General features: G+C 41.6%; 1 protein-coding gene across 2 annotated transcripts in view; it reads left to right on the top strand.

Moving 5' to 3' along the window:
- ADCY5 (adenylate cyclase 5) overlaps positions 1 to 19718 on the top strand; it is a gene marked incomplete at its 5' end in the record, with an annotated part of 220279 nt that overhangs the window by 180474 nt on the left and 20087 nt on the right. For both annotated transcript variants that reach the window (XM_082314450.1, XM_082314449.1), the window contains 4 exons: positions 7479 to 7501; positions 12090 to 12234; positions 13866 to 13963; positions 16693 to 16780. In XM_082314450.1, the coding sequence (XP_082170576.1) occupies positions 7479 to 7501; positions 12090 to 12234; positions 13866 to 13963; positions 16693 to 16780 (354 nt within the window). The remainder of the gene's footprint in view (positions 1 to 7478; positions 7502 to 12089; positions 12235 to 13865; positions 13964 to 16692; positions 16781 to 19718) is intronic.

Raw genomic sequence — 19718 nt, 5'->3', positions numbered from 1 at the left:
GAGGAAACCCTCAAGATCTGCAATACTGATTTCAGTCTGACCATGCTGCTGTCATGAGTCTGAGTACAAGTAAAGAAGCATTTAATTTGCAATGAAATTGTGTATGATATCAATGTTAGTTACAAAGTAAAAACCGCAATAAAATCAAATAGGGATTATACATGTGTAGGAAATATGACTGCATGCAGATGCTAAAAATGTGAGACAAGGTTATAAAAATGCATCCTGGATATGGCCGGTGCAATAAAGAACAAGCTCTTCTTTCAGGTAGGCACTGCCTGATTCCTTGCGGTGCTGCTCAGAGCTCTGCACAGTCTTCTACATGATATTTGATTGCTTGGTGTTTACTTTCTAATGAAACAACACTCATCTACAAGCCTGGTCATTCAACCATAAAATATAATTCTTTGTCCTATTCACCCTGTCCTAAATCAAACAATTCTCTGCGTGTTGCATCGCCAATACAGCTCGCTTCCTCCCTTTATGTCTCCGAGTTGCCCGTACAATAGATTTTCTTGTTACTCAGAAATCAAAATTGGGGAACAGGTGCATCAGAGGAACAGATGCTAGAGCTGGTTCTGTGCCAGCTCTACCACTTAAACATCAGAAATGATTAAAAAATTAAAATAAAACTCCGTAGGGCAAGTTTTCCTTGGTCAATAGTGCAGCCCCATCAGAGAGAAGTGGATTTGAGTCCGTGAGTGAGGCACTGAGGGTTCACCCTCCTTCTAAAGGTTTCATTTAACTGAAGGTCACCGTTATCCTCTTTTCCAGCAATCATGTGCCAAATCTGGTAATAGCAACATTGACATCAGCGGAGCTGGACAGGGGCACCCAATGGAGAAGAATTTGATCCATTATTTTTTTGCTGCTATTGTAGTATGCAGAATCCCCTGAACGCGTAATCAAGCAGGGAGAAACCCTTGAGCAATCCTTTCTGCTGTAATCTCCACATATTGCTATAGACCTGGGAGGAAATTGTTAGTCTAGTCTGGGTTTTGTGTAGGCAATTTGGTTTAGATAGCTCACAAACAGAAAGGGGAGGAATGCTATCCTGCAGTTATGCTATATAATTGCTTCAGTGCTTCTGAAAAGAGGATTTGTCTGATTCACGTGTTCTGTGTGATCTCATATAAACGAGTGGGAGCCATATAAAACATTGTATATTGCTCAATTTGTCAGAGGTTTCATACAGTTTTGTATCCTCATCTGCAAAGCTAACTTTTATTCTAGTTGATAAGGGCTTGCAATCATCCTTTATTAAATTCTTTAAAAGAGGGATGAGAGTCAGTGAGATGCAACAGCTGATCTGCAGCTGGCTTTTGTGAAACTTAGGTAGAGTTTAATAGTTGCTTGGACGTCTTGCACTGATAATTTTTCCACCATGCAATACCCTTTTCTAGAGTAAATCGTAGTCATATGGGAAAAGGTGGTTTGGATCAAGACACTTCTAAAAAGTGTCAGACAGTTTCTGAGTGGGACTAAATTAAGCCTACAGAAATAAAGATACCAATTCCCCTTTATTCACAGAAACATTTCCTCTGATGTTCGTGGCAGCGTTGCACAGGTGGATATCAGAGGTGGAGTTGTGGCGCTTACCAGAATGATTTCCAGAGCTTCCTAAAGCAGACAGTAAGCTTTAATGACAAAAGGATGGAGGGCAGCAGGTTTGGGTCTGGTTTTCAGAGAGGGTGAGCAACTCCGGCCAGCGCCAGTGGGCGATTTCAATTAAGGCTGGTTAGGCTTGGATTCAATCTGTCTGCATCTGATTAGAAGGCTACTTGACAGTAGTTTCTGTAGAATTTTTTTCTGTTTATCATTGTTTGGAGTGTAGAGATGAAAGGACAGAAGGGGGAGCCAGGAACTGATTCAGAGCATTTCTAGGACTACCTATTTTTATGCCTTTTTCTGTTTTGCAAGTTCTGGTAACTGTTCACAAGTGAGGTGCAGAACGACATACCATTCCACTTGAAAACATGACCTTTGAACTGAAGAAATTTGGATTCAGAGTTCACAGAAAACTGGGAAGTGTGAGCAACCTGCACTTCTCAGAGGTGTGAGTTCAGAGCCAGAAGTTAAAAGTAAGGGGGAAAACATATTTCAAAAGCAACTGCTTATGTTCTGCAGATATAAATCTGATGGGCCAAATAAATTCATGGGTTTGGCCAGGTCCGGTCTACCAGCTGGGGGCTGTGTACGAAATCATTTTGAGGAGAACCAAGTAGAGGGTTTTACCATCTGTGAGCAGTGCAGAGGAATGAAAGTCTATTTGTCAAGTGGGGTGGGCTGCAGAAAGGGAGCACTTCAGCTTTCCTTTTTGGAGCTCATTAGTCTGTGTTCCAGCTATAGCAGACACACTCGTCATATAATCTGTTTCATAAACTGGTTTTCTGCCAGTTTGTTGTTCTGCACTTAGATACTTGTTAAATATCCTTCCTAACAGGCTTAGGATTTTCTGTGCCAGTTCTTTCTGGACTCTGGTATAGAAACGGTGTTATTTCTGGCTTGAGTGCTTTGAAGTCCTTCAGTTTTGTTTCTGCTTTTACACCTGACAGCATCTATCTTCATAGCCTTGTCTTGTTGACCACAGGGACAAAAGCAGAATGTATAACACTGCTGAAAACAGATGTGAATAATTAGTTTTGTGGTGAGGCCAAACCAGGTTTGTTTTTAACTACATCCACTCTCAGCCTGTCACTCTCCTTTTCTGTTTCCCATGGTCGCTGTCTCTGTGAAGCACCTTTGCTTTGCAAGTTGGCCTGACGTCTTACAAAGCTCATTTTGTCCCTAAGTCTAAAGTTCTTTTGATTTCTGCTTTAACATCATGTAAGTCCCATTTCAACTTTGTTCTAGAGGTGAAAAAAGGGGAAAAAAAAAAATTAGTTTCTCTGTCATTTTTGTTCTTACAATCTTTGCTAGAGTTGCCAGTGAAGATTTTAAGGTGGAATCCATGCTTCCCAGCCATGTTGCCATTAAGAAGGTCATAGAGTTCATCAGCCTCTCTACTGTCTTATTTTTGGAGCTAAATGAACAGTTAAAAGGATGTAAAGTCTATTCCACTTCTCTTTGCATATTTACAATATGTTAATAATTGCACCTAATGTTCTCAAAGTTAGAATTATTATTTCTAATGGTGCTTGATTCGAAGCATTATCGTATAGCAGTCAGCTTGTCATGGCTTTGACAAACGCTTTATCATTCTATTTAAGGAATCAGTTTTAATCTTCAAAGAAAAGGGCTTAGTTAATTTAGAAGTCAAGCAGAGAGATGGCAGTCATATGAGCTTTTAGCACAATATATATTCATAGAATGTCCCCCATAAAATAGTAAGCCTTAGGGACAGATGCAGTAATATAACATTCCCTCTTTTTTTCCTTCTGCACATGTCTACTCCCACTGAGGATGGTCATTAAAAGTAAGTGCTATAAAAAATACGTTTTTCTAAGAATCTCATGTAGAAAAGAAGAAAGAGCAGGGCTGTTCTTTGGTAGGTACTAGCGCCTTTAAGGGAGCTGATTCAGCTAAGTTTGGGTTAATATTCCTGAAGTCAGAGAGAGAACTGTATTAGTCTCAGAGCAATTATTAAATGCTATTACCTTTACATTTGCAATCTGATGGCAGAATAATGCAGCCTCCCGGGGGAATGGGAAAAACTCCAGTATCAGGGATATTTAAAATGAGACTGAATAAAAATTGCATGAGATCCTATATGCAGCAGTCCATTAGTACTGCACTGCAATAAGACCGATCTCATGCCTTATGCTCCCTTCTAGAGAAAAGGAATTGTGGCCTTAACAAGGGCTACTTCATCATCACGATTATGGAGCTATTCTTGAACTCCTGTGAACTGCTATCTGTCTGATTCTTGTAGCCGTCACCACTTTTGCCATTTTCATCCCTGCTGACAATTCCCAGCCTTTTGTTCTCAGTACCCTAGAAAGCCATTGGCACTGCTTCAGTCTGCTGGGCACAAATCCCTAAGCAGTCAAGAGGGGATTTATATACATAACTCCAGGAATTGGCTCCTTCTCTTCCTACGCCCCTTTCCCCCCTCTCCTAAATGACAGGCACCTCATTTTTATCAGCGATTTTTTCTGGGAGTTCAGATTTCTGTACGCGTGTGTGCAGAAATGCCAATCTTGACATATCTTTGTGCTGCTCAAAACCTGCTCTGTACCCGAGCAGGCTGGGTACAGCCCCAGCCCAGCTACCCAGCCTCCAGCGGCACGCACAGACAGGTGAGATCAGGGATGCTGTTTGTGGCTTTATAGGCACGCTCGCAGTAGCAGCCCCCATTATTTCATTTTCCTGCTTGAGCTTGGAAATTTGTCTACTAGATCACGAGTGTGTTAGTCCTTTAGGAATGAAGGCAAATCCATGTAGACCGTATTTCTGCAGGATTGATTGTGCTTAGTGTTTATCCCATGTGTAACACAGACCGTTGCAATTCATGCGAGCAGCCTTATGCTGAGTCAGAGGGCTTTAATTGGAGCAAAGCATCTGACTCCTAAAGAAACTAAACTATTTGCCAGCTGCGGAGAAGAAAAAAGACCAATGTGTCATAAGTGCCCAAGCCTCGCGCACGGGGAAGGAAATAATTCAGGTGCAGGTTTTTCAACGGACCAAGCATGCCCACGACGTAGGAGGAGGTGAAAACACATTAACCAAAACCCAGGGGCAAATTTCCGTCCCAACCCAGCACAAGGCGAGCAGCGTGAGCCTGTGCGTGCAATCATCTCCACTTAAAAGGCTTCTTGGTATGTGATTGAGACATGGATGCTTTAGTGGATAGGGAAGAAAATCTCTGGTCACAGCCAGATCCTAGAGGTATATTTGCTCTGTATCCTGGCAAAGTCTTTCAGTGAAAATAAGAAGGATCTCCTGTAATAAATGGACAGTTTTTAAGAAGCTGTGTTTGAGGGTTTTTTTCCTAAAATAGTCCTGCAGACCTTTCTCCATAACAATTCCATTTTTGGCAGTTCTGCTTGAAAAATCTTTCATATGAAATGGGAACATTTGAAGTGAATCATTTAATTTGCTTAACTTAAAGAGGTTCCTACTACATTTAATTTTAAGCTGATTCTCTCTAATTAAAGTTCAAGTCACTCTTAAATATTTAGCCTCGTTAAATGAAGATCCAGGAAAGAAAATGTAATAATCTTTCCCTTTTTTGCTTTACCTGAAATATGCCTTTTTTGAGTTTTTAATTTTGAAACACCAATTTAATTTGAGCTACCAGCATGAATAATTTCCAGGGTTTCAAGCACAATTTAGTATTTTAAATTGAAAAGCTAGATCAATTAATTCCATATTATTTTAGAGACTTTCCTTGTAACAGTTTTGCTGGGGGAGAGAAGCAGGGGAGCATCAAATTCCATGTTGATCAAGTGATCACCCATGTAAGTGTCCAGTTAAATATGCAGCCTATGTATTTCTCCATGCTTGAAAGATTGGGGAATTTTTGGAGGATATGCTTGCTGAGGTGTTTTGGTAACTTGACCTGGTTGGCCTGTATCCTTAAACTTGTGCAGCTAGGAGGCTGGAGTATGAGATCTGTGTTTAGTTTCAGGATTTCAGTGGGATAAATGGTTACGCAGCTGTCCGTGAAAATCAGACCATTTTAGGGGACTCTCCCACTGCAGTCAGTCACCAGTTCCCATGTGGCTAAGCTTGAAAATGTGAACTTGATGTCTATCTAATAAGCGAGTACTGGCTGTTTTCTCATCAGTTCCCTCCCCTTATTTCTTAGCTGGTAGCTATTCATGTTCAGCTGATTTTCTTTTTTTTTCAGCCTAACTGACTATGACACCAGACAAATTAGTGAGCATTTTGTCTCCATGATTAATCAGTGAGCTTTTGGTTTTGGCACTGTGTTGTATCATTGCTTAGAGGATAAATAAATAAATCAATCAGATATTCCTGACAACTGTAAAATGATTAAGCAAAGGGGAAAAAAAAAAGCCACGCAACAAAAACTTGAATGATCGCTTCATCACTCTTTAATAGGAAATCAAAAAGTACATGTTTTTTTTGGCTTGGATAACTTGACATGCTAACTTTGAATCAACATTACTATTTCCTTCTTCCCACTGGATCTGCTGGTGGTTGTTACATGGGACCAAGAGACTTCCTTTATCTGAATTTCTGATGGGTTAAGTTGGAGTTGCAGTTTCTATTTTGAAATGTGGTTTAAGTCTGAAATGGAGTATGTAAAAATGGAAATTGCTCTCGCAGTGAATCACAGTCCAGGCTGTTGACCTGAGTGACAAAACCCACTTTTTCCCTGTTGCAAAGCTGGTGCTGTTCAGGGAGACTGTGTTGGCTTTACTTCTGCCTCTCACCATGTCGCGACATTGCTAACTAGTTGCAAGGGCAAAATCTGTTGTCGTTTAGTATCATTTGGTCAATGTTCTTATTTCTGATGGTGTTGGACAAGGCGGCTGTGGGAAGACTTTTGCCTGAAGATTTTTACTTTTTTACAGTCAGGATGGATCTCAGTTTGCTGCCCCCAGCCTGGTAGTGGCTGCAGATCCAGCAGCTGGAATATCCTCACATGCTCTGAGCGGTTTTGGCTTGAGGTCTCTGGGAGGAAAACAAAAGGAATTCTTCCTATCTCCCAGCTACATTTGGTTTATGTTTTGGAACACAGGGTACAAACTCTGTGCCTGAGTATTTGACCCTACTTGTCAAACATACAACTTTTCTTGACTTCAGTTAAATTTAAGCCAAGATGTCAGAGGGCAGATTTTGTCTCAGCCCATGCAAAATGGCCATTTTGATGCAATTTGGTCTATTAGGTATGTTAATGCTAAACATATAAAATTATGCCTCCGTACGCATTTTTCTCTGAGGCCTTCTAGCCACTTAAACTATGGATGACCCATAAATACATACACTTACTCAGTTCGGGTGGTCCTGAAGCAATTATGAACATTTTGGCTATTACAAATATTATAAATAATTCCTGAAATCTTATTCAGGAAAACATGTTTTGTGCATGCGTGCATGCAGTGAGGGGAGAAGGAAGGAGACCCCTTGAGCTTCCTCCTGAAGAGATGAAAACCAAAATGCATCCAGCTCCCCTAGCCAAGCCCTGCCATAAAGAGGTGCAACCTTGTTGAATACAATAGTTGACCTATGTTATCATTCTGAGTTTTGTTTCAAGTAAAATACATCCTCAGTTATCAGCATAATTTCCACTGTATCATTTGTAACAGCGAGTGCAAAAAAGAAGACACCTGAAGTAAAGCATGCCAGCAGTCAGCTGAAGCATTTCCCTCATCTTGTTTTACTAAAAATGCTCTGCCTGCCTGATGATACGGCAGCACAAAATATTGGTGTGGGTGGGTAAGGCTATCCATCCACACCTAACAAATGAGTGCCCTGAAAACTCCTCTGCGAAATGCTGTTCTCAGGATACTTTGTGTTCTCAAGGTCAGCCTGTTTCCTAACCCTTGTGTCCTTTTCCTTTCTTTCAGGGTTTTGAGGACCCCAAGGACAAGTAAGCAAATTTACTTCTGTCATGTACTGTTATGTTTGCACATTTGGGATTTTTTTCTCATATTAAAAAAAGACAAAAATTAATGCCCAGCAGCCAAGAATAATGCCTGGACTCCCCAGAGGTTTCTCCTGGAGGGACAGCCAGCCGAGGGCATGGGATTGACTGATGTGCATTCAGAACTGCCGCTGCCCTCAAAACATTTATTCGTTTGTGTGGTTCTGACTTGCTTTTGTAATTAAAATGCTTTGGCTGCTCTTCCCCTTGCCCCCAATATTCTTTGCTATTTGCTGCTTTGAAAATATCCCAAGAACAAAATCTTTCTGTAAAGTATGTCTAAGTGTTGAACATCTCCAATAAGAAAAATTTATATGTGTATTGAAATACAGATGTAGTTTCTGAGTTTATTTATATATATTTTATATTACTTATTATTACATGTTACTTGTTTCTATATATAAAAATGAACTCGGAAATGACAGCTTATTTGAAAAAGTAAATTCAAATTTACATGCTCTAAAATACAGCCACATTAAAGCAGCGTTTTCTTTTTTTTCATATAGAACTTTAAAAAAGAATAGGTTAAATAACAATTTAACAAGAGTGGTATTTTGAAAAATTGCTTTTGGAGAAAAAAACCCAACTGTGTTCACTTTTTAACTTCTACAGCTGGACATAACAAAAGCATTTCCTGTATTGAAGGTGCTTGGAATAATTTCACATTAGGTCCCACTGAATGGCGTTAATTGTAAGCTTGCTTAGAGCAAGATAGGTGACAGTAGAGGAGACTGATGCCTAAAATATGTTGCTGTTGCTCCTTATCATGCCGGTCAGGACTAAGCAGACCTCTGTGAGCTGGGACAGCTAAATGCTTCTGTGGGCCCTGAGCATCTGGCTTTGGGAAAATTCACATTATGGTGGTTGAGCATTGAGAGCAACTCCCTAAAAGTAAAGGGAAGCGATAAGTTTGAACATGGCAATATTAAGAATCATTCTCTCCTTCCCTTGCCCTTCACTGAAAACCTGATTTTCATAACATTTAGCTCTGTGTGCCCTGGGATGTTTCGCTGATGTGACAAGGTGTCTAGGGGGAGTCACCAGGGTTTCTTGTTGCATCCATGGCTGCTGGGAACTCAGTGGATGTTAGATATACTTTGGACAGAAAAGAGCTAACAGATTACAACAAAATAATTCTTAGGAATACAGAAATTTTAAGTATCCCTCATGAAATAGCATCTCTCCTCATAGTTTGTGCAAGAAAACATAACTTCAGCTGCCTCAGTGTTGGTCCACAATAGAATCACCCAGGTGGTGAGGAAAGGCATCTCCACTGTTGCTCCAAGGACCATAATGTCTCTCCTCTGTCCCATAGTTTGAAAAGGTTACTTGAGCTGTTACGGCCAATAGCTAAGAGCTGTGTATTTAGAGTGCTGATTCAGTATGACACCATCTTATTATACAGATTGCAGGATTTTTGCATTTCTGCTCAGCACCAAAAGTAGCTACTACTTGCCTCAGATTCTCTTGATCCAGAAATCTGTTTAACTCAAGAACAAAGATTCAGCCAAAAAATTCTCTAGCAGAAAATGTTCGTGGTCATATTGGTTAAAATCAGATACTTAAACCATGTCAAGCACTCAACCTAGTGCCTTCACATGCAGAAACGCTGAGCATCAATACTTTTCTCTTACAGCAGACATAGGCACCATGCATCTTTGAAAACAGGACCCAACACTTAAGTGCCTAAATGCAGATTCAGTTCTTGAATCTAGGCATGAGGCATTTGAAATTATGGCATACATGTAGTTTTGGCAGTGGTCACACTCTTAATTTGCAGAAAGTAATTAAATCAGCAGAACATTTTTGGATTATTCTGAAGCCAGCATCTCTGGGTTAATTGCTAGCTTTCAAGTAGAGTGCAAAAGTTGCTCCAAGCTCTGTTCATGCTGTTTCTGTCCCTTGCAACAATTTTCTGTTGGCTGCATTTGGAGAAATCTCAGCAGTACTTTTAAGAGGTGTTCCTGGAAGTTTCACGGTGGCCTGAAATCCTTGGTTTCCCTCCACACACACACAATCAATATATCAATAAGTATTTTCACATATGAATTTCATTAGTCTGTGGCAGTACCTCAGCTCTGACTTACAGACACTGCCTCCAGGGCACTCCTTAGTAGGGGGAGAATTTAAAATTGCATTTATGCAAATGTACCCAAACTTGCTGTATGGTTACTTCGTTGGGGTACAACTGGCTGTGAAAGTCACCCGAGCAGCTAGGTATATGCAAGGTGACTAAGCTTCCCTGCAGTCTACGTGAAGGTGGCTGCTTCACGGCAAATATCCCAGCAAGGCAATTTAAAACCTGCAGGGGTATTTCTACACAATCTGCAGCCACAGAAGTTATTGTAGTATTAGAGATACTCTCAGCAGTATAATGACCTATTACAAAACTGGAGGCAGCCGAGGCCAAAGCCCAGGCAGGCAGTTTCTTCTCTTCGTGTCTTCCTGAGTGATGCTTTTAGACTCGAACTTGAAATTTAACTGACATTCGCCAAGATGCTGAGCCGACTCTTTTGCTTCGGTTCTAGGGGAAAATGTATTGCATCTTTCATATGTGGTATGAAATGACTAGATGTGAATGACCCAAATGTGTAAATAACTCACAGGATCTTGGAAGACATTCTGTAAATACAAAGCCTAATGATTTCCTTGCTCATTTTTATGAGTCCAGAAGACATTGTGAGCACTGAATGAAAATAAGCAGCATTGTCTTGAATGCTCAAGCAGATGTGTTTCCCCTAAGGAAGTTTTCCCCTAAGAAGTAAATGGAATGTCCTGTCCTTCCAGGGACAAAACCACTTTTAATTTCAAAGTGGAATATATGAAGTTCAATGAATTAAATAAGTCTAGAGCCCCAAAATAAAAAACTCTTTTCCCCAACCCTACTGAAATATTAAGATTGTCTAAAATACAGATAAGACCTTGAGACAAACTAGGTTTGCAATTGCCATATGGTTACTAAATAGATGGTGTGTCGTCATGACCCAGCTGAGGTGCGAACACATTGAACTCGCTGGCTGGGGTGAAGGGAGTTGGAATGGAAATGAGTAGATGGACCCAATTTATTTTTCTCTTGGCAAGAGGTACCTGGTAGAGTTGGGGTACAGAGGACTTCTTGAAATCTGGTCCAGTTTTGCAGAAAGCTTTTGGAGAGCCTTTCTTTTGGAAAGAGACCTTTAACTTTTAAAACAGAGTCACACTCTGGTCTTTAAGCTGCTTTGAGCGGTCTCCGCTCTACAGCACAGTCGTACCGGTAGGGGCCTGCTGGCTGCAACACAGCGTTTATGCATTATGCACTGTTATGCAGTACAAATAAAACCAAGAAAATAAAGCAGTGTAGCTTTCCCTCATGCTTGTCAGACCTCGGGATTTTTTGTCCAGAGTGCCTAAGTGAAGGTCACACAACATGAGCCGTGAGTTGCTGTGCCATCATGGGGTTTGCACATAGAAACAGTTATCCACTGGAATATGCCCCAGTGCAAGTAGAGGGCGTAATCCAATGGATAACTATTGGCATATCCCATGGATAACCTTGGCAATCATGAAAGCAGAGCAGAAAAACAGCACTAGAGGATTAGCTTTTAATTTCTGCCTATAGCTAGGTTTAAAGCAGGCCATTAAAGTGACAACATCAGGTCATTAAAATCCTGTTAGGTTTTAAAAATAACTAGAGAGTTTGGGGAGGTGCTTCAGGTTTCCTGATCCCCAGTGCAAAATGCCTCAGGGTGATTAAGTTTTCAGTGTTATTTTTTTCAACAGTTTTTGAAAATCAGCCTCATTTTTCTGAAGCTGTAGCTGAGCATCACAAACACACTGATACTAAAGTTTATAAGCAATTTAGAAGTCTTGTTCCACATAGTTAGAAAGCAGAATCTAATTTGCATTTTCTTCTTTTGCTACCTTTTTCTTTTGCAACCTTTCCTTGACTTAAGTAAATATCTTGTAAACAGAAAACTTTGTCTCGTGCTTTATGCTCATAAATAACTGCATGAAGGGGAGGCAGTGGGGTGTCAGGCCACATTTTTTTCCCCACATGTTCATTCTGTGGACAATTTTTTCTCAAAAATGGTGAATTGTTCAAGTTCAGAAATTTTCACAGAAATCTTTACAGAAATTATTATTGGGAAGCAAGAAATATGACTGGTTACATAAATCATTTTGCCAGTTCAGGCACTAACAGCTACAACAGCACGGCACTGCAGGGAAGAATAAGTCAGAGGACTAGTGGAAGGAGAGTACTGACCAATTTTAGAGAATGAAGGACGATAAAGAGACTGCAAGGCAAGAAAACAGATGGATGTAGTATTGAAAAAGGGCAAGTAAATCAAATCCTTTCACTGGTGGACTCAGGACTGGCAATGAGCTTTAGAGCTGATATCATTTTCCTCTCAGCTCATAATCCGTTTCCCAACTTGAAGCTGTCATAAGCAAAATGCCATTAACCTCCAGCTTGTTATACAGTGAAATGATAACATATGGTGAGGAGGGGGAAATTATCTTGTCCTCTTATGCTCCCTTTTTGTGACATCCTCAGGAATACACAGGAAAGTATGAACCCAGAAGATGAAGTGGATGAGTTTCTGGGCCGTGCCATCGATGCCAGAAGTATTGACCGGTTACGCTCTGAGCACGTGCGCAAGTTCCTCTTAACATTCAGGGAGCCTGACTTGGAGAAAAAGGTAACGTTGTCTAAAAATCATTGCAATGTGTCAGTCAAGCTTGTTGTGAATTTTAATACTTGCACATAAGGTCAAGCTTTTATATCTATAGGTAAAGCTAGGTTTTAGGTGTTGGAGGTGGGATTGTGATCTTAAAAAATCCATGCTTCTTCATGTAAACCTTAATATCCATGTCCCTAGAAAGCCACAGGCATCTGAAGGGAGCACTGGGCAGGAAAACCAAGCCATTTGTGTCAGACACACGTGAATATACAATGATGAGCTGTAAAGGGAATCCAGAATAAACCAGATTTGTGTCTCTGACCTTGAGCCATCCAAACTGAGATTGCAGTCACCCCTTTTCTCCCTCAAATCACTGGAGAAACCTGCTTCAGCCTGCCTGAGCTCCGAATCACCTCTGGAGGGGCTTTACTCTGCCCTTTGCATCCCCAGGGAGCCCCAGGTTCTACTAAGCTTCATTGGGATGCAATTTGTGCTCTGGTCATTTTTGGGAACCCATTTTAAGCAATAAGTAGAGTTCTCTGTCTCACAAATGTGAGAAAGAGGAGTAACAGACTTAGGGCTCCTGAATGGCTGATTGCTTCCTGATTTTGTTTCAGATATCATTGTTGTGAGGCAAAGATCTTTTCAATCTCTCTGTCTGTGTAACAGAGACAACATCAGCTCTAGATGGCTGCAAAGTTCCATTCAGTTAAGTCCAGAGGTACCCAGATGCTTTTATTAAGGGTACTATATAAACTGCTGTTTTTAACAGCCCAAAGTTAAAGTCATCTTTTTTCTTTTTCTTTATCCAAGGACAGATCCTTGGTATACTTGAGTGATCTTCAGGTTAAACTCATTATTCAATGGAAAAAGCTCCAGTAATTAAGTTTGCACTAGCTATTTTAGCATTTTATTTAGAAATCCTCTTTCAATGACATGAATTGCAACGTATTGCAAAGGCATACCTTTGCAGGATTTACAGCTATTCTATGAATCAGTGTGGGACTGGATAAAAGCTTAAGCATGTAATTTCCCCCAACTCCTTCCCTTCAATTTTATAGCTGAAAACTGCTAGGGAAATTAGCGGTTCACCTGCTCTGAGCACCTTTTATTTTGTGGTTCAAACATTGAGACCGTCTGTACTGAGAACTGTGCTTCAAGCTAAATAAAGCATCTTTGGGAATCGGATGGAGCTCCCATGTGACCAATATGTTGACAAGTAGTTGGAAGGAGTGACTGTGTGAAAACCGCAGCATCCTCGCACTATCATTAGAACGAGCCAAGCTGTCTCCACAAAATACAAGGTTTTCTCATTAGCAACATTCATCCCTGTTGGAGGAAACTTCCCATGGAAGAAGTTTAGGTCTGACGATGGTGACCTAGAATCCTGGTCCCAGTTAATCCATTCCTGTTCCTCTTGTGCAAGGGGCAGATGGTGAATCCTCTCTCCACCCAGCTGTGTGGGTTTGTTCCCTGGCCTTTGGGTCTGTTCAAGCCCTTACAGCTTGCCCAGAGAAAAAAGGAGTTTGCAGTGTTAGTCGTTTCCTACCAGCGCTGCTTTCCAAGGACGTAAATGGAAGCCAAGTAAGAAGTTTTTGTGGCAGCCAGCAAAAATTCCCACTAACATAACCCTGTTTGCGTTTTTGCAGTACTCCAAGCAGGTGGATGACAGGTTTGGAGCTTACGTGGCTTGTGCCTCCCTAGTCTTCCTCTTCATCTGCTTTGTGCAAATCGTAATCGTGCCACAGTGAGTATCTTTTCATACCTTTGCTTCCATCTGCTCCCCTCCTCTATTCTGGCCTACTTTTCTTTGTTTTTTTCTTGAGAATTCAGAGCACCAAGGGGAAGAGAAAAATCCTTAAATAATTCATGCTCAAGTGATGCGTGATGCTTATTGTTTTCACTCATTTCTAGTGCAGATTAAAACCTCCTCATTGGCACGTGAGGATTTATGTTTTCCCAGCGTGATTTCTCTTACCATTTACCTCCATCTTAGGAAATGCAGCTCAGCACATTTATAAGCCTGTGGAAAACAAATATGACTAAGTAGGAAGGATTGCCTACTAAGGCATAGTACACATTCACAACATGAGGCTAGGCTGTCCTCTTATCTGAACGCAGTGGGACAGAGAGGTGAAAAACCCATCACAGCCTCATTGCTCAGAGCACTGACGTCTCAGGGTCTGCTTCACAGATGAGGCATAACCTCTCATGCATTTATTCTTCTGGACTCAGAGTAGCAGTGCAAGAAGAAAGGTACAGAAGGAGTTGAGCTACACGTGCCTGCACTTTGGGTAGCTCCCTCTGGGTTTAGGGGTTGCAGTCATTTCTTTCCCTAGGCAAGAGTGGCATAAGCTCCTCCAGGCTGTGGGACACAGTGCTCTTGGACCACTGCAGTGCATTGTTTTTTCTGAAAGGCACAGTGTAACCCACTGGATCTTTTCCAGCAGTGAGCTCTGCAGACATGGTATTTCTTCTCAAAGAGCTCATAAAAAATCCCTTAAAATTAAAGCATGTTGGTATTTCCTGTGCTCTGATTTAGTAGCAATAATATATCATTCACTGAGCACTGCTGTGTTGGAAATGAATTTAGTCATTTTTAATCTGAAGAACAAGATCACAGAAGCTCTGAAAACAGTCCAAATTCATCTTCTTTACAAGAAGACAAAAAAATTGTTTAAAGAGAACTCCGATACTATTATTTGCCATTACAACTGCTTTCTACTTCTGTTCACACCACAGATCTTTTCAAAGTAGCGATTGGTTTGTACCATTCAGATCAGATATTCAGAAGGTCACAGAAACGACGCATAGTCTGATGTTTGAGGTCATTCCTCTCCCAGGCAAGAGGACATTCACTTCTGCTCACAGAAAGATTGAATCAGCAAATAACATCAGTACAAATGCGCTGTGTAAACAGACAGATCCACTTTGGGTAACTGGAAGTGAAGCTGAAAGAGGCTCAAAATTGAAACTAGATCAATCCCAGCAATTAACGTATTGTTAATTGTGGCCAAAAATGTTCTTTGAGAGTAATTGATTTAGTGAGGGCTTACACTTCAGATCTCTGGATATTGCTGTTGTGACTTCACACCTGCAGAGTCCCTCTACTAGCCTTTGTGTTGCTCATCAAACTCCCTAAGCAGCCACTACGCTGTCTCCATAAAACTCAGTTTAACATTTAAATGACAACTTGACAATTTCTGATCTGTGGCAACCATATGGCTGACTCCTTTGTATTACACGGGAGCCAATCCCTTATGGCAGCGTGGTGTAAATGTCATGCTGCTCAGTCTCCTTCCCCGCCGCCCATAAGGGTGGTGGTTAGGTTTTTTAGTAAGTTCTGAAGTGTCCTTAGGCAGCCTGGCCTGTCTGAAAGATGATTTGGTTCAAGAGTAAATAAAATTTCATGTTTTAACTGCAGGTCAGATATACTTTCCTTCATCTTTTGATTTGTTTTTCCTTATATTTCAGTTGCCTAGTTTTGGTCTTTTGTTGAAGGTAACAGTTAAGCAGCAACTGAAACCACAGGTGTATATGTGTCACCATCAGAGCTTCATGAAAGACACAACATGGAATTTGAATCTGAAACTAGAGACAAAATGGCAGTGATAATTTATGATGATAAAGAGGAATAGCTTTAATGAATTTCGCAAAGGCTCAAACAGTGAATTAGCAAGTACAATTATCTTAGTAATCATGAGAGAACACAGAGACCAGCTGGCTTTGGTGCGGTTGGCCTCAATGTCACGTCACGAGAATGCTTCCTTTAAATTATGAACAAGGCTAACTCCTGGGAGGGGGCCTGTCCTGTCACACTGAGACCAATCACTGGGAAATTGTTGTTGAATATCTTCATGATCAAAACACATGAAAATGCGTAGTCCGAAGTTGGCCCTGGGGTCCTGTTTGTACTTCAAAGTTGGGAGGAACAGGAACCTATCAAGCTGACCAGGCTCAAGCTGTTTTCCCTGACTGTCCTCATGCCATGGTTGTTCCCATCCCATGCACGAGACAGAGCACGGAGGATGGTGCAGCGCAGACATTCCCGGTGCACAGCAAGGATGGGTAGCTATTCCCGTTGAGACTATTCCCACTCAGCTGCACTGCAGCGTTCAGCACGCTTTCCTTCCCGGGGGTCTCCTGCCCACAGCCAGCCGGGGGCCGACCCGCTGTAACAAATTGTTCTATCGAAGCCTCTAGCATATGAAATATTTCTCAGTCCCTCTGCTGTCACTCCTGCAAGAAGGTGATTGCTATAAAAGATGCAGTATTCTCTGCTCTGCAGCCTGTGTGAGTAATTTGAAACAGGACAGAATATCTGTTGGTATTCCAGACACTTCATATCTCCTACTGCTATCCTAATTGGAAAGCCCGTGCAGTGTGTCATAGCTTGTACAAATGTCATGTTCTGGAGAGCAGAGCTGTAGCTATTCTATATGGTGTGCATTTAAAAAAAATTCTCCTTGATTTCAGCTCTACGTTTATGCTGGGTTTTTACCTGACCTGTTTCCTAATCCTGACCACAGTGGTGTTTGTTTCAGTCATTTACTCCTGTGTAAAGGTGAGTACTGTGGTTTCTTTGTAGAGTCCTTTGCCTAAGCTAACTGGATCAGCAATCTGTTTCTTCAGCTAACAGAGCATGTTTTGTTAGCCACCCTTTCCACACTATGTGATAAGGATTACAGAAAAAGCCTTTGATAAGACAGAATGAACTGCAAACAGATGTTAGGGTTGGCATCTCTTTAGCTCATCGAGAAGTAATCACTGTGTGGATCTGCATGTCTATTAAGTCCCCTGCAGGCACCCTCATATTGATATAAGAAGAACACATTTTCCAATGATGTGGAACAAAACATTGACCATTCGTTTCCTCCCTGTTAAACTTCCTGCGGAGTCGCCTGTGTCCCGGCCCCTGCTGCATATGCATGTTTGGGTAGGCAGAGAATCAGAAGCAGAATACCATCAAGGAAAAATGTCCTGGGAAGAAGTAAAAGCTGTAAACATATAGAAGTTGATCAGCCTTTCTCAGATGAGTGTACAGAGCTTCCAACGTTCAGTGGGCTCGCTCTTGTACCTGGTTTTGATAAGCAAAGAAATACGTTGTGAAATCTGAAAACATATTAGCTCTTCTTGGCATTCTGTGGTAAATTGACAGTCAGTGCTTTGGGAAGGGTGACGTGCTCATCTTTTTCACTCAAAGGTATTCGTATTAAAATGTTGATGCTAGTTGATTGTAATTGCAGTTTTGGGGATCCTTCCAGTCCAGCAGTGTCTGAACGTGGAAAATGTTCAGATTCAGGCTCCTTAGCCCAAGCTCAGCTTGGCTTCTCAGAGCCTGGAATAAAATGGCTCAATAGCATTATGTTTCCTGCAGAAGAAACAGTGGGGTAATGGATTATGTCAGGCAGGTGATTTGCCTCACTTTAATTATCTTCTCTGTGTCATTTTCAAGTTGAATGTGGGTGCTCTTGACAGACTTGTACCTTTCATGTCTTTTTGATTTTTGAAAGTTAGATTTGGAGAATTAAGCTTTGCCTTCTTGATGAATTAGAGCTACAAACCATTCCCAAAGAAAGAAGCTTCAGGTTGTATTTGAACCTAACAACTCACTCACGGGGCTTCCCTTGGGCTTATGACAATTTTAAAGGGAGCCTAGTTCCTAAGGACAGCATCCCATTGGTCCTGCTTGTTTACCAGCAATGAGAATTACAAGTCAGAAATAACAGTGCTAATAGGAAGGCTTGGGTCCCTTGAGCTGGGAAATGGTACCCAGAGGTGCCTGGTTATACTTGCTGTGTCCATTGTACTTGAGGATGCTACTGAGTGTCGTTAGTTTGTAAACAGGTATCAGCAGTTAATGTGATTAGCAGTTCATTACCAATGTGGAAAGCTTTTGGTCACAGCCACAAAGGACTTGGAAACTCGGTGCAGAGCTGTGCTGGAGCCTCCTTATGCTGCGGTGCCATTGGCAGCACCATCCCAGTGCACTGCCAGCCATGCAGAGCCGCACCAACACACCAGCTCTGCTGGTGCTGTGCAGATATTGGGGCAAGAGCTGTGGCAGACCCAGACCTCCGAAGCATCCGAGCTGGCTGGCTTGCAACCAGACGGATTTCAAGGTGCACAGCTATTTGTCACCCACTGGCTTTTATGGGCTTAGGTTGCTTCCACATACTGACAGCAACACTCATTTCTTCTGTCATCATTCAAAGGTTCTGGTTTTGGTTTGGACTTTTTTATTATTCCTGATCTTAATAAACAATTAATTTAAAAGGCACACAGGATTTTTCAGTCCCTGTGACCCTAGACAGATGTTTAGTCTTGCTTTCTTTGCCTTAATCTTCCAAATTCCTGTAGAAGAGCTCTGTTCAGTGGTGCCTGCAACTGTGTTTAGACTGGCCTAGCCTCAGCGCACAGGCCCTGGAAACACAAGACATCAGAGGAAATTCAGACTAACATCAGAATTTCATGGGATTTTATGAGGCTCCTGATATTTCCAAGAGTGAGTTTTCAGCATGTTGGCCCAGACCCACAAGGTGCTTATGTATAACATTGGGTGTGTCTGGTGCCTTCCGTGCACAGATTGCAAATATCGAAAATATCGGGCCTTCTAGCTCCAGTACCTTTTTGATTACCCCTTTTTCAGTGCTCCAAATCAGCCTCTGCTGACAACATCTGATTATGAGATGGCTTGTTTAGGGGACGGGTACTTCTAGCTTGTCAGCTGCTGTCTGATGGCAGCAGCTCCCATTAGCTGCAGCCTGCTTCTGTCATTAAAGATTTCGGTGTTTCAAGTCAGAGTTTTTTAAGCAACGGGTTTACCCAGCCCTTGGTTAAGGGGTGTTACTTTATTTCTGTACCCCACATTGCTCCAGGAAGCATTTTTACACATATGCACAAGGAGGGCACTTTTACAGATCCTTCAGATGAAATTTCAAGACACAGGGATGTCAACATTGTTTGTTTTGTTTCACACTCGGATGTGGGATAGGAGAGCATGTGTTTTACATACAAATGGTTCATTCCACACAAAGTGGGAAAGCAGGTGTCCACCCCAGGATATCTACAGCAGCATAACTTTTACCCTTTTGCTGTGCTGTTACATGATAAGTGGCTCTTTCTTCTTCCTCTTTCCAGCTTTCATGTGAGATTTTCCTTCCCTGTTTTGGCCTCACCATCTCTGGCTTTGACAGCGGCCAGCAGGCTCTTTCTGGACAGCTTGATCATGTTTTATTTTCTTTTGCTGTCATTATTATCTTCCACTATAAAATTCTCCACGGACTAGAAGTTGATCCTGGAACTGCCAACGCAGCCAGCTTGGCTTTCCAAGTTTCTTCAGCTGTAATAAACAAGAGAGTTCCAGTTCTTCACTTTGATGCTCCATGAAGACTTGGCCACTGTGAGATGGTGTTCCTTCCCAATAGTCTAAGGTCATGGGAACTAGGGACCCTTCGCAAATACTCCACTGACAGACATCTGTTTTGCTACTAACTTATCAA

This window comes from Platalea leucorodia (genome assembly GCF_965183815.1).
Source record: "Platalea leucorodia genome assembly, chromosome: 5".
NCBI classification, from domain to species: Eukaryota; Metazoa; Chordata; class Aves; order Pelecaniformes; family Threskiornithidae; genus Platalea; species Platalea leucorodia.
This window is presented reverse-complemented; position numbering and strand designations above follow the sequence as displayed.